The sequence below is a fragment of the Salvelinus alpinus genome, chromosome 3 (assembly GCF_045679555.1).
Source record: "Salvelinus alpinus chromosome 3, SLU_Salpinus.1, whole genome shotgun sequence".
NCBI lineage: Eukaryota > Metazoa > Chordata > Actinopteri > Salmoniformes > Salmonidae > Salvelinus > Salvelinus alpinus.
In genome coordinates, this window is record NC_092088.1 from 21456909 (window position 1) to 21471139 (window position 14231).

The 14231-nt window shown below is 43.9% G+C and overlaps 2 protein-coding genes across 3 annotated transcripts; one reads left to right on the forward strand and one right to left on the reverse strand.

Moving 5' to 3' along the window:
* Positions 1 to 490: 490 nt before the first annotated feature.
* On the forward strand, positions 491 to 4612 carry cdk5rap3 (CDK5 regulatory subunit associated protein 3). Its single transcript, XM_071391959.1, has 14 exons — positions 491 to 633; positions 1072 to 1117; positions 1205 to 1336; positions 1450 to 1550; positions 1646 to 1694; positions 2028 to 2206; positions 2396 to 2529; positions 2636 to 2780; positions 2978 to 3088; positions 3268 to 3346; positions 3489 to 3577; positions 3830 to 4035; positions 4192 to 4363; positions 4474 to 4612. Exons 1-14 carry the CDS (start codon positions 628 to 630, stop codon positions 4537 to 4539), a joined length of 1515 nt encoding a protein of 504 aa, XP_071248060.1. The 5' UTR covers positions 491 to 627; the 3' UTR covers positions 4540 to 4612.
* A 5466-nt stretch (positions 4613 to 10078) lies between these two features.
* LOC139570250 (BEN domain-containing protein 6) lies at positions 10079 to 12894 on the reverse strand. Of its 2 annotated transcripts, none has more exons than XM_071391962.1 (7): positions 12609 to 12894; positions 12397 to 12492; positions 11916 to 11975; positions 11685 to 11790; positions 11340 to 11581; positions 10908 to 11094; positions 10079 to 10552 (listed from the first exon to the last, which is right to left on the reverse strand). In XM_071391962.1, exons 1-7 carry the CDS (start codon positions 12684 to 12686, stop codon positions 10362 to 10364), a joined length of 960 nt encoding a protein of 319 aa, XP_071248063.1. In that variant the 5' UTR covers positions 12687 to 12894; the 3' UTR covers positions 10079 to 10361. The 2 variants fall into 2 exon arrangements, with proteins under 2 accessions (XP_071248063.1, XP_071248062.1); XM_071391961.1 differs by having other exon boundaries at positions 12600 to 12825.
* Between the last annotated feature and the right edge of the window lie 1337 nt (positions 12895 to 14231).

Sequence of the window (14231 nt, forward strand, 5' to 3'; positions counted from 1 at the left end):
TGAAAAGACCTCAACAAAAATAAATGTTCATTCAACTTTTGAATTAATAGCCTGTCCACAGAGGAGAAATACAATGTGTCACCATTGCTCAAAGTCAGAGGGGAAATCACAGTCAAGGAATTAATTCCCAGGCCTGCTTTGCAAGTTTGAATAACATTCAACATGACTTGGGAAATATTTGCTTACAGTAAACTATGACCATATCCAGGCCACTTGGTGATGTAGATCATGTTTGGGTAGATTCATCAATGCTGGTAAGCTATTAAATAATAAATTCATTGTTTCATTCCAAAGTCCTGCATTGAGCCCATGATTGAGCCCTGATTAATTTCTGCTCAAGACAGAAATTAAAACTGAGGTACAACGCCCTCTGTTGGTAGACGTCACCCAATCCGGAACTAAAATATTTACCTACTAGAATCAGTCCTAAGTATGGTACAATTCCATTGGTTTATGAGAGTTCGCTTTCCTACCATCACGTTTTTCTATTGGTCCTTCGTCTGGTAACGTGTCGTTTTGGGTGTAAATAGTGGAATAGCGGATTAACTTGAAGAAGTCGCAGAAATATAACTGCAATGTGCCAAGAATAATACAAATCCAACAATTCCATGAACAGTTGAAGAGGCGATGGAGGTACATGTATGCATATATGTTGTTTTTCTTCAGAACAATGGCTTGAACAGCTGGTTTGAAGACTGTTCAGATTGGCCTGCATGGTCTCTAGATACTTCTGCTGAACTGTCGATCAGTAAATATTTTGATGAATTGCTCTCCATTATCTTGTTCTCGCAGATTAATTCGTGCACGGTAGTGTTAGTAATTTACACCAACCCGCTACTATATATATCTATCCATATATTGATAACAAGCTATCTAGATGTCAATGTCCCACAGATTGTCAAAAGCACTCCTTTCCATCCATATGCGCTTGTTTATATCTAGACTTTCACTTTGACCTTTCCTATGCTACCACTGTTCACGTGATAATTTAGGAGCTACAATTCTCCTTTCTCAAATGCAGTTGTTCAAGTAACGTTATTAGGCTAACATTTAACCTCATCCTCTCAACAGAATCTTCAAAATCTTCCTATTGACATACAGACTAGTAAGCTTTTAGGTAAGATTGGATATAGTAATGAATGGGACATTTTTCTACGAGTCTTTGGATTTCTGTAGTGGTACATTGACCAGCTATCTCCTGTAGACTGGCTGGTGGACCGACGACACTGCAGTCTGAAATGGCAGAGTGCTGTAATGAGCATCCGGGAGAAGATCAACGCTGCGATGCAGGACATGCCAGAGAACGAGGAGATCAAGGAGCTTCTCTCAGGGTCCTGTAAGTCCCTCACTCTCCTGACTGCTCCACAGCCACTATTCAGATAAACGCAAATGTCTGGTACTTGCCGTTGACATACCAAAATATAATAGTGCTGTCCTTTGTTATTGCAGACATCCACTACTTCCACTGCTTGAGGATAGTGGACATCCTGAGGGGGACTGAGGCCTCTTCCAAAAACGTCTTTGGCAGATACTCCTCTCAGAGGATGAAGGTGAAGTGACATACAATGTCTGACAGTTGTTTTTGTCATCGTTTATCCCCCAAGTAGCCATCTACAAACCAGTGTTCTCTGTTTTGTTGCTGCAGGACTGGCAAGAAATAGTGTCCCTCTATGAGGCAGACAATGTTTACTTGGGTAAGTATGAGATGAAATAGTGGCCCACCTATGAGGCAGACTATGTTAACTTGGGTAAGTGTGAGATTAAATAGTGGCCCTCTATCCTGGTCGTGGGGATCCACAGGGTGTGCAGGCTTTTCAGCTAATCAAGGGTTGAATGATTTGTAGTTTAGTGGAATTTAGTTTTTTCGTAACACTGCGTCGGAATTAAAGCCTTAGCACCCTGTGGGTCCATGCTCAAGACCCGGGATGGAGGAACACTGATGGAGGATGTATGAACTAAGATTGGAATATAGACTGGTGAGACTTGAGTGTGACTGAGTATTGACTCTTCCCTGTTGTGTGACGCAGCGGAGGTGGCCAGCTTGTTGAGCCGCACTGTGAGCTATGAGGGTCCGGCCCTGAGGAAGCAGGTAGCCAAGGCCCAGCAGCTTCAGCAGGAGTTGAGCCGGAGAGAGACTGAGTGCCAGAGCTCTGCTGCGGACCTGAGGGAGCGCTTCTACGCAGGCTGCAAGCAGTACGGCATCATGGTGAGGACACACAGAGTGAAACGCTGTGGTATGCATGTGGTGAAAACAGAGGTACAGCATATGCACAGTGTTACGCTGATGCATAGGTACACTGATCCATACCTCAAGGCAAGGGTACAGTGTGATATTCTGTATTTAAAATGGTACACTTTCCCTGTGCCTGGCTGACACAATTTATTTCTCTCCCAGGGGGAAAATGTGGCTCGGGAGCTGCAGGCTCTGGTGAAGGATCTACCAACGACTCTTGGGGAAGTGGGGAGGGACGCCAAGCTAGAGGAGCAAATCCAACTTTACACAGCCTTCACAAACTTTCTCTGTGACTGGTGAGTGTGAAACCCTTCCAGGTTCTGTGGAAAACACAGGGCCTTGCTGGGTACGTCTTTTTGAATGGCATCAGTTGTTGAGTAAGAGTTTGTCGTCCTGCCACAGGGATGAGCCAGTGCTGCCCATGCTGACTTTTGCCCAAAAGAGAGGTAACCCCACGTTCTATGAGTGGCGAACTGGAAAAGCACCAGCGGTCATCGAGAGGCCTGTAATGGAGGAGGCGCCCCCTGATACGGTCACAGAGGAAACGGTTTGTTGATCTTACACAATCTCTATCATTATAAGTTGGTCTAAAAGATGAGAGTGTCCGGGCTGCATCTTGAAACTAGTGTGAAATACTTTTAGGGCATTTGAAAATATCCTCTTAACTTTAAATTCACACACAATTCATTGTTATAGTAAGACGTCATGCTGACGGTGTGTGTCTGTATCTCTATGTCCATTCAGATTGACTGGGGTGACCTGGGGTGTGGGACAGGGGCAGAAGGGACACAGGATGTGATCACGGTGGAGGATGGAGGAGTGGACTGGGGCATCAGCCTGGAGCCTGGCTCTGAGGTAAGAGTTAAGAGAACATACATTTTGTTCTTCATACATTTCTGTATGAACATTTTAGTGTTTGCCATGAATCTTACTTTCTATTTTCTTACTTACTTTCTAATCCTCTTTGTGGCTTGAGGCACATAAGGCATCCATAAGATGCCTTTTATCTCTTTATGTGTTTTTGTTCCCCATAGGGCACAGATGCAGGTGTCATTGATTGGGGAGAGAGTGAAACCCCTATAGAAATTGAGATCTTAGATATGGGCACGGACTGTGAGTATTCTTACCTTTTTATACCTGTAGCTGTAGACAAAAAAAAAACGTTTCATAAATTCTACTGCGCAATGTATCTTCCGCATGGTAGCAGCACATTAAGAATATGAAATGTAACCATAAACTATGGTCGTGTGACCAGGTCCTGATGGTGTGGCCAGGGGGGAGGATGCTCTGTCTATATTGGAGACCCCACAGACCCGCAGCCAGTACATCGACGAGCTGATGGAGGTAGGTAACCATCCGGCTCTAATGCACAACCCTCTGGTGTTGTATGACAACTCTATGGAAAGATTTTGACAAGCCAGTCTCACTGTAATTGTGCATTTATCAGATTATGCTTTGAAATGCGTGGTATTGAAGTGCGTAGTATTACCTTTTTCCGTCGTAAGATTGCAATGTACGAGTTGCTCTTAGCGCACCATTGTTTACTAACTGGAGATGAGAGCGCAGACTGAGCCAGTGTGGTTGTGTGTTGGGCAGTTGGAGGTATTCCTGGCCCAGCGGCTGAGTGAGATGGGAGAGGAGGGCAATGTGGTGGCCATGTGTCAGTTCCAGCTGGCCCCCTCCATCATCCAGGGGCAGACCTGCCAGCGCATCCAGGAGATGCTGGCTGAGGTGCGCCACCTGCTGCAACGGCTGACCAACCTACGGATGCAGCACCTCTTCATGATCCAGGCCTCGCCACGGTGAGTCTTCGCCACAACACTACAACTGTCAGCTTCATCAGTAGTCATCTCTATCATCTTCTCAGACCTCTACAACAACCAGTATTGCCATTAGCTGGTTCCTTGTAAAGGGTATTCAGGGGAACTCCCCATGCTGAGGCGGTGTGTGTGTCCCAGGTACGTGGAGCGTGTCTCGGAGGTCCTGAGGCAGAAGCTGAAGCAGGCAGACATCCTCGTGCTGAAGCGGGCCACACTGGCCGAGAAGAGACAGGAAGCTCTGGAAGAGCAGGCCACCCTGGAGCCCCGCATCGACCTCCTGGCTCAGCGCACCCACCAACTCCACAAACTGGTACTGTCCATCTGTCTCTCTCTCGTATGTTTCTGTCTGGTAGATTACAATGACGACAGGCAAGTGTGGGACCCACCTGACCTGTGACTTACTTGTGTTGTGTTTTACAGATCGAAGCGGACATTTCAAAACGCTACAACAACCGGCCTGTCAACCTAATGGGAGTCAATGTGTAGCTGTTGTAGTTCACCCAGATTTGTATCATCGTCGTAGCTCCCTAGAAAAAATAAATGTTTGATTTGATGTAAAGGTGTGTTGTTATGAATACTTTTTTCATTATCTGCTGTAAACAACTCTTCAAATAATATACTGACATTGTTGTACCTGTTTTTAAACCGCTCCTAATGTTGCTAGGCAATATAGATAGTAGATGTGAAACAGAAATAAGAACAAGGTCGGGAGTGAGTATACACATAATGCACTTGAATGAGACGCACAATGTCAACTCCCCCTACCGTTACACAATTCTTGATCTAAACCTCAGCCTTCTCCTTGAGCTCTTTGTTACTGCAGCCTAAGATTCTAACATGTTGTGATCTCCTTTTCACCCCTGGGCTGCTAGCTGCATAATCACACTCCCAAAGCCTCATGATGATCGCAAGATTGAGAGGCTAATGGCCAGTATCATTGAATCTCAACAGATGGATAAAAGGGAGGGAAAGGAGAGTAGATGGTTTACATGGGACTAATAACACATTATTCTGTGAAGCTGCCTTAGAGGGGTTTCTTTTGATATCACACAGACAAAGAAAACCACTTATGGATAACGCTGAGGCTGAGTCAGTATTGTTGAAATGATCTGCACTGTATCCCAATATCGATGCATGTTATTGTCATGCAAATACCCTAGATGATGATGGTGGTGATAAGCAGGGTGTACAGTTCCCCAGAAAAATCCAATGGAGATGAGAATTTAACATTTATCAAACCAATCCAACATTAGAACAATATCTCAATTTCATGGAAATATGTTAGAAGTTTCTCATTAGTTAGCTAGTCAAGTTTGATTATTTTATAGAAATCAATTTTAATCTGCCTCCAAAACAATGTTAAGGACCCTGGGACTGAAAACCTCCCGCTGCAACTGGATGCTGGACTTCCTGACGGGCCGCCCCCAGGTGATGACGGTAGGAAATAACATATCCTCCACGTGGCCACGCACGACTCCCAACACCATTAAGTTTGCTTACGACACGACGGTGGTAGGCCTGGTCACCGACAACAATGAAACAGCCTATAGGGAGGAGGTCAAAGACCTGGCAGTATGGTGCCAGGACAACAACCTCAATGTCAGAAAGACAAAGGAGCTGATCGTGTACTACAGGAAACGGAGGATTCAGCACGCCCCCATTCGAAACGACGGGGCTGTAGTGGAGCGGGACGATAGTTTCAAGTTCACTAAAGATCTTTCATGATCCACACACACCAACACAGTCGTGAAGAGGGCACGACAACGCCTCTTCCCCCTCTGGAGGCTGAAAATATTTGGCATCTACAGCTGGACCATTGAGAACATATTGACTGACTGCATCACCACTTGGTAAGGCAACTGCTTGGCATCTGACCGCAAGGCACGACAGAGGGTAGTGTGTGCTGCCCATTACATCACTGGGGTCGAGCTCCCTGCCTTCTATTTTTGTTCAGCATAGTTAGTCCGTGTAGCTATTTGGCTATCTACATTGGCCCTTTTCCACAAGCTTTTTTTGACTCCTCACACGCTGCTGCTGTTTATTATCTATCCTGTTGCCTAGTTACTTTATTCCTAGTTATATGTACATACCTCAGTTTCCTCATACCCCTGCACACCGACTCGGTACTGTCTTGGTGTGCTTGGACCATGTTAGTTTGTTGGTGATGTGGACACCAAGGAACTTGAAGCTCTCAACCTGCTCCACTGCAGCCCCGTCGATGAGAATGGGGGCGTGCTCGGTCCTCTTTTTCCTGTAGTCCACAATCATCTCCTTTGTCTTGATCACGTTGAGGGAGAGGTTGTTGTCCTGGCACCACACGGCCAGGTCTCTTACCTCCTCCCTATAGGCTGTCTCGTCGTTGTCGGTGGTCAGGCCTACCACTGTTGTGTCATCTGCAAACTTAATGCTGGTGTTGGAGTCGTGCCTGGCCGTGCAGTCATGAGTGAACAAGGAGTACAGGAGGGGACTGAGCACGCACCCCTGAGGGGCCCCTGTGTTGAGGATCAGCGTGGCGGATGTGTTGCTACCTACCCTTACCGCTTGGGGGCGGCCCGTCAGGAAGTCCAGAATCCAGTTGCAGAGGGAGGTGTTTAGTCCCAGGGTCCTTAGCTTATTGATGGGGGCACTATGGTGTTGAATGCTGAGCTGCAGTCAATGAATAGCATTCTCACATAGGCGTCCCTTTTGTCCAGGTGGGAAAGGGCAGTGTGGAGTGCAATAGAGATTGCATCATCTGTGGATCTGTTGGGGCGGTATGCAAATTGGAGTGGGTCTAGGGTGTCTGGGACAAGGGTGTTGATGTGAGCCACGACCAGCCTTTTCGAAGCACTTCATGGCTACAGAAGTGAGTGCTACTGGTCGGTAGTCGTTTAGGCAGGTTACCTTAGCGTTCTTGGGCACTATGGTGGTCTGCTTAAAACATGTTGGTATTACAGACTCGGACAGGGAGAGGTTGAAAATGTAATTGAAGCCAGTTGGTCAGCGCATGCCCGCAGTACACATCCTTGTAATCCGTTTGGCCCTGTGGCCTTGCCAATGTTGACCGGTTTAAAGGTCTTACTCACCTCGGCTGCGAAGAGCGCAATCACACAGTCTTCCAGAACAGCTGGTGCTCTCATGCATGTTTCAGTGTTATTTGCCTCGAAGCGAGCATAGAAGTTGTTTAGCTCGTCTGGTAGGCTCGTGTCACTGGGCAGCTCTCGGCTGTGCTTCCCTTTGTAGTCTATAATGGTTTGCAAGCCCTGCCACATCCGACAAGCGTCAGAGCTGGTGTGGTACGATTCGATCTTAGTCCTGTATTGACGCTTTGCCTGTTTGATGGTTCGTCTGAGGGCATAGCAGGATTTCTTATAAGCTTCCGAGTCCCACTCTTTGAAAGCGGCAGCTCTAGCCTTTAGCTCAGTGCAGATGTTGCCTGTAATCCATGGCTTCTGGTTGGGGTATGTACATACGGTCACTGTGGGGACGGCATCATCGATGCACTTATTGATGAAGCCAATGACTGATGTGGTGTACTCCTCAATGCCATCGGAGGAAACACAGAACATATTCCAGTCTGTGCTAGCAAAACAGTCCTGTAGCTTAGCATCTGCTTCATCTGACCACTTTCTTATTGATCTAGTCACTGGTGCTTCCTGTTTTAATGTTTGCTTGTAAGCAGGAATCAGGAGGATAGAATTATGGTCAGATTTGCCAAATGGAGGGCAAGGGAGAGCTTTGTATGTGTCTCTGAGTGTGGAGTAAAGGTGGTCCAGAGTTTTTTTCCTCTGGTTGCACATTTAACATGCTGATAGAAATTTGGTTGAACGGATTTAAGTTTCCCTGCATTAAAGTACCCGGCTACTAAGAGTGCCACCTCTGGGTAAGCGTTTTCTTGTTCGCTTGTGGCAGAATACAGCTCATTTAATGCTGTCTTAGTGCCAGCCTCTGACGGTGGTGGTATGTAAAACAGCTACGAAAAATACAGATAAACTCTCTAGGTAGGTAGTGTGGTCTACAGTTTATCATGAGATAATCTACCTCAGGCGAGCAATAGCTCGAGACTTCCTTAGATATCGTGCACCAGCTGCTATTTACAAAAATACATAGTCCGCCGCCCCTTGACTTACCAGAAGCCGCTGTTCTATCCTGCCGGTGCAGCGTATAACCAGCTAGCAGTATGTTGATAGTGTCGTCGTTCAGCCACATCTCCGTAAAGCATAAGATATTACAGTTTTGAATGTCCCGTTGGTAGTTTAATCTTCCGCGTAGGTCATCTATTTTATTGTCCAAAGATTGCACGTTTGCTAGCAGAATGGAAGGAAGTGGGGGTTTATTTGATCGCCTACAAATTCTCAGAAGGCAGCCCGCCCTTCGGCCCCTTTTTCTCCGCCTCCTCTTCACGCAAATCATGGGGATCTGGGCCTGTTCCCAAGAAAGCAGTATATCGTTTGCATCGGCCTCGACAGACTCATTAAAGGAAGGAAAGGAAAAAAATGATTTTGCCAGTCCGTGTTGAGTAATCGCAGTCCTGATGTCCAGAAGTTATTTTCGGTCATAAGAGACGGTAGCGGCAACATTATGTACAAATAAAGTTTAAAAAATAAGTTACAAACAACGCAAATAAACAAACAAAAAAACACAATCGGTTGGGGGCAAGTAAAACGTTTGCCTTCTTCTCCGGTGCCATCTTACAAACCGTGAAGAGGGCACGACAAAACCTATTCCCCCTCAGAAGACTGAAAAGATTTGGCATGGGTCCTCAGATCCTCAAAAGGTTCTACAGCTGCACCTTCGAGAGCATCCTGACTGGTTGCATCACTGCTCGGCCTCCGACCGCAAGGTACTACAGAGGGTAGTGCGAACGGCCCAATACCTCACTGGGGCCAAGCTTCCTGCCATCCAGGACCTCCATACCAGGCGGTGTCAGAGGAAGGCCCTAAAAATTGTCAAAGAGTCCAGCCACCCTAGTCATAGACTGTTCTCTCTGCTACCGCACGGCAAGCGGTACCGGAGCACCAAGTCTAGGTCCAAGAGGCTTCTAAACAGCTTTTACCCCAAGCCATAAAAACACTTAATCAAATGGCTACCCAGACTATTTGCATTGCCCCCCCACTTTCACAGCGCTGCTACTCTCTGTTATCATCTATGCATAGTCACTTTAATAACTCCACCTACATGTACATATAACCTCAACTAACTGGTGCCCCCGCACATTGACTCTGTATCGGTACCCCCTGTATATAGTCTCGCTATTGTTATTTTACTGCTGCTCTTAAATTACTTGTTACTTTTATTTCTTATTCTTATCTGTATTGTTTTTTAAACTGCATTGTTGGTTAGGGGCTCGTAAGTAAGCATTTCACTGTAGTCTATACCTGTTGTATTCGCTGCATGTGACTAATAAAATTAGATTTGATTTACTGGTACCCCATGTATATAGCAAAGTTATCGTGTGTATATTATTACCTTTATTATTACGTGTTAGGACTTTTCTATTGATCTTTTCTTTCTCTCTGCATTGTTGGGAAGGGCCCATAAGCATTTCACTGTTAGTCTACACCTGTTGTTTACTTAGCATGTGACAAATAACATCTGATTTGATTTGAATGTATTATAAGCATACTGATAATTCTAGCAGTGGAGTGGACAGATGTTGGGCCTTTGTAGCCCAAAAGACTAGGGTTGCCAAGGCAACTGGCCCAGTGTCCCCTGCTGTTGTCACTCTTGGTCATTGATTGCCTCTCATCTCACCAGCTTTCTCTGCTGGCATTGTCTATGCACATACATACCCTCTTTAAAATATACTAAATATATTTTCTTATGTCTTTTATTGATGATGCAGTATAATGGAAAACTGCAAATTGCCAGATACCTATTTTGTTCAATCCAGTCATTTATCAGGTTGTCATTGCAAAAAAAAAACATTAACACATCATGGGGCTCATCATACAGTTAATTTTCAAAGGCATTGAGAATATGCTAACACTTGTTCATCATTGATTTTGCAAGGTCCAATCTTTTGCAAATGAATATCTTAAAAATACAAAAACAATTGGCATTTATTTATTATCGGGACATAAAGTTCACATATGCTACAGTATTATGCTTTATCTAGATCTACAGCAACCAGAGGTCAGGGTGAATGCAAAGTTTGAATTCATGTTTGACTGAACTGAGGACAAACTTGCGTTCTGCATGATCACCTATTCAAATCTCAACCTCTCCCTAACGTCAGCAGTCGAACATGGTTCATTGAAGTAAAAAAAAAAAAAAAAAAAGTTAAATATTACCTCCATGCATTTGTCAATTATCCATAATCAGATATTTCACCTTTGATCCTCGACAAAATCCATGTTAACAATACTTGTTCTGGGACAGGGGAGGTCAAAGCTGGAATCCATATTACCCAACAGTGGAGGCTTCTTCCTCAGCCTCTTCGCCTCGTTCTGCAGTTTCTGCCGGATATACCCTTTAATTTCCGCATCTGTCTTTCCAGGAAAAAAATACTGAACTGTCCCTGTGGAAATAGTCACATGAAATGTACATTTGCGTGCGGAACTCCCTTAAACAGAAATTATTACAGTTGTGCATAACACGTGTTTTTTCTCTCATGTACGTCAATTCATAGAGGTGGTTGAAGGTTAGAAAACTAGGTCGGGAACAGTTAGGAAACAGTGACAATACAGTTATTACGCAAGAAAAACCAAAGGCTACAACGATTGTAGATATTTATTTAAGACATTCCAACTATCTTTTTCAAACAATAATCAAATAAACATTAGCCTAATAATGCATTTTGCACTGAACCTCAGTGTTCTGTGCTGTCTTTATTATGTCTCCCAATAAGGTATGTTGAGGGAAAGGCTGCTTACTCAGTATGGCCTGGACCTCCTCAGTAGGGAGAGCAGGTTTGGTCTGAGACCTCTTGTTGTACACCAGCCCTGAGATGGAGTGGGAGGCTAGGCAGTCCCTCTCATACAGCCCTCGCAACAGGTCATTGGTCAGTTTCTGAGCTGTAGTGCCAGTGTTGCACCGTTCCAACAGCTCTGGGGTAATGAACTGAGGACAAAATAAGATGTGTATATATAAGACTTGGAGACTGACAACCAGTTCAAAAGAGGAAGGGTGTGGGTGTAGGTCAAGTTTTTTTTTTTTACACCAAATATTCCAATGGGAAGATGAAAATAAGCATTATTTCTGGTAGGTCCAGCCCAGGTAGTACCTCATCCATTTATTTAAATGTTGTATCCCATTTCGTGCCTCTTGAACATGACCCAAAAATTTGTATAGTGGTTTATCTGTACCTCAGTGAAGAGTCCATCCCTATGGTGCCTGTGTAGTTTCTGGGGTAAGGCCCCCTGTTTCTCCCACTGCCCATTCATCCCAGTTGGGCAGGCCAGTAAATCTGGGGTCATGGCATCTCCACTGACAAGTCCTACAGTTAGGCTAGGACGTGATGCTTGGACAGACGTCTTGCTGTCCTCATTCGACCACCTCTGGGTCTTTTCAATCAGGGCTTTAAGGTTTCTGGACAGCTCTCCACAAGCTGTCGAGTCATCCACACAACATGTCCTAAACATTTAACTTCACTCTGGATCAAATGTGTAAAGTTTCAAGAGGATTTCATTCATTCATTTTAATCTCCTCACCTGTAAGGCACTGAATTTGGTCTTTCAAGCTTTCCATCTCTCTTTGCATGCAAATCACCATAGGAATGAGTTTCATCTTTGAGTATGACTGCAGAAACTCTGACTCCTGCAATGACAATGCAAAATCAGAATTGGATGTTGGGTATTGGAAGGAATGTTCAAGATAACATCACATCACAAATTGTCCACACCTGTACAGAAGGAGTGGGTTGTGTGTGTGTACAGGCATACCTCTGAATTGGAATTGCTGTCCCTCAGGTGATACAAGTTAGGATTGCCCAGCTCAAAAGCCTGTAAAAAATAGGATTTCAAAGTTTGTATACAGTTATCATCCAAAGTTTTAACTATTTTATTACCATTACGAACTTTCTCTGAAATAAGACATTGACAAGTAACTTTCATAGCCTATTTCATGAGATACCCTTAATAACAGGACAACATAAAAATGACTGCTTTGAAGTTGTGACATAAAGTAACAAAACATATAAATGCACACTACACACAGTCCAAAAAAGAGCTGCCTTTTGTTCAATGGAGAAGCAGTTCCTTTAGTACCATGTTTAACCCCGTTGTTCTCCATGCTTGCACCCCAAGCCTAGTGTCCATTGGTCAAATCACAGCTAACAACAACATTTGCCATTCTTGGTGGTGCATTTATTATAGAATAGACATGTTTCAAGATATACAGTATGTAACTGTATAAGTAACAAACCCTTATCCACTTCTGGAAGCCGGCTGAGGATGAAGAATTTTCGTCGACTTTCTCTTTATCAAGATACATCTGTTTTCTTCTTTTCTGCACCCCATGCTGTTAGACAGTTATGGCATGATTAAGTTAAAACGCGTTTATTCAAACTCACAGCAGTTGTTGATATTTTAAGATCAAAACATTTTATGGCAATAGGCTACTCTTACAAAGCTTACATCTACTTTTTGAACCCCGTCTTCATCTCCTTCACTTTCGTAGTCAAGGACTCGTTTCGCCTTTGATTTCCTTCTCATATTTCTATTCCATTAATTGCCTTGCAGAAAAACTGTGCCCAGCATACTGCACGTGTTCAAAATATTGGGGAATACTGATAAGTGAAAGTGTCCTGGGTAAACGGTGGAGGGTAACGCAGGAGGGGACGCTTGCTGTCGTTCTTCTACTCCAGAACCATCGTGCGAAGACATCCCCTTTGATGCCCAATCCCCATACTGAGAATCGCCTAAACAGAGAGAGGGAGTGAGGATTTTATACACTGAGGCGTAACGTGGCACTGTTACGTTGTAGCCGTGAATGATTCGATAATGATTTGTATCCCTCTCAAAGTTACATTGTACCTTTTACTACCTAATACGTCACTTTGGGGTGATGATAATCAGAAAATTACTTTTAATTTTACCAATAAGAATTGGAAGAGTATTTTCATTCCTTTTACTTTCTATTATAATTATTGACACTATCAAAGCATACTTTTTGTGATGCATGCATGCATTGCATTAAACAGTCAAGGCAATACTTTTGTTGAGAGATGATAAGCTTGTGTGGTGATGTAACTGAGAAATTCGTCACAGTTTCAGTTAATTTGCTACAAATTGATAGTTCATAAACATATTTTCTTGAAAAGAAGATGCATTCTTTGAAATACTGGTCGATTGATAGTTTAGAAAAAGACCATTACATTCACAGAAAAGACTAAGAGAAATATGTATTCATAGTGTATTACAATGGCTTTACTGTATGTGCCACAAAATACAAAGAGCATATATGCTCTCCAAAAATAGATTTAATGACACATCATGATGCACTTGAGTAATGTCTACAAGCCAAATTGAAGTTGATAACTGTGATAAAAAATAATATTTTTCAACAACTTTTTGTCCACATCCTGGATATGTATCAATCCAATCTTAATTAAACTTTTAATAAATTGTCAAAAAAGGTTAATTAAACAGTGGATGTTTTGCCTGCTTAAATGTGCTCTCTTGCCATCTGGTGGCATCCATCCATCATGATCACTCACAAAAATCCATGATCCTTTACTCAAATACCGATTTTGTCTCTGTGGAAATTAACTGGCGGTCTCTTTGAGTAACAAAACCTATGAAAGTATGATTTATCCCAATACACTTCATAAATTGGAGATGGTGTGGAGATGAAGATTAGGTTATTCAACCAAGTTGGACACTCCTGGACTGCTCTTCCTGTTCCACTACCTCGCTGTTGGGTTAACCCCTACCTGTCACACCCTGATCTGTTTCACCTGTCTTTGTGCTTGTCTCCACCCTCCTCCAGGTGTCGCCATCTTCCACATTATCCCCAGTGTACTTATACCTGTGTTCTCTGTTTGTCTGTTGCCAGTTCATTTTGTTTTGTCTAGCCTTCCAGCGTTTTTCACATGTTCCTGTCTTGCTCTAGTTCCTGTTTTCTAGCTATCCCGGGTTTTGACCATTCTGCTGTCCTGACCCTGAGCCTGCCTGCCGTTCTGTACCTTGTCACACCACCCTGGATTACTGGCCTCTGCCTGCCTGCCATTCTGTACATTTCGGACTCTGCTCTGGACT

Coding starts and splice junctions, on each gene's coding strand:
- LOC139570250 (XM_071391961.1), bottom strand. CDS start 12,686: ATGAGAAGGAAATCAAAGGCGAAACGAGTCCTTGACTACGAAAGTGAA. Junction 11,976..12,396: donor GCTTCCAGAAGTGGATAAGG/GTTTGTTACTTA, acceptor TATTTTTTACAG/GCTTTTGAGCTGGGCAATCC. Junction 10,553..10,907: donor GGAGGTCCAGGCCATACTGA/GTAAGCAGCCTT, acceptor CTATTTCCACAG/GGACAGTTCAGTATTTTTTT.
- cdk5rap3 (XM_071391959.1), top strand. Junction 1,695..2,027: donor GGCAGACAATGTTTACTTGG/GTAAGTATGAGA, acceptor TGTGTGACGCAG/CGGAGGTGGCCAGCTTGTTG. Junction 4,036..4,191: donor ATGATCCAGGCCTCGCCACG/GTGAGTCTTCGC, acceptor TGTGTGTCCCAG/GTACGTGGAGCGTGTCTCGG.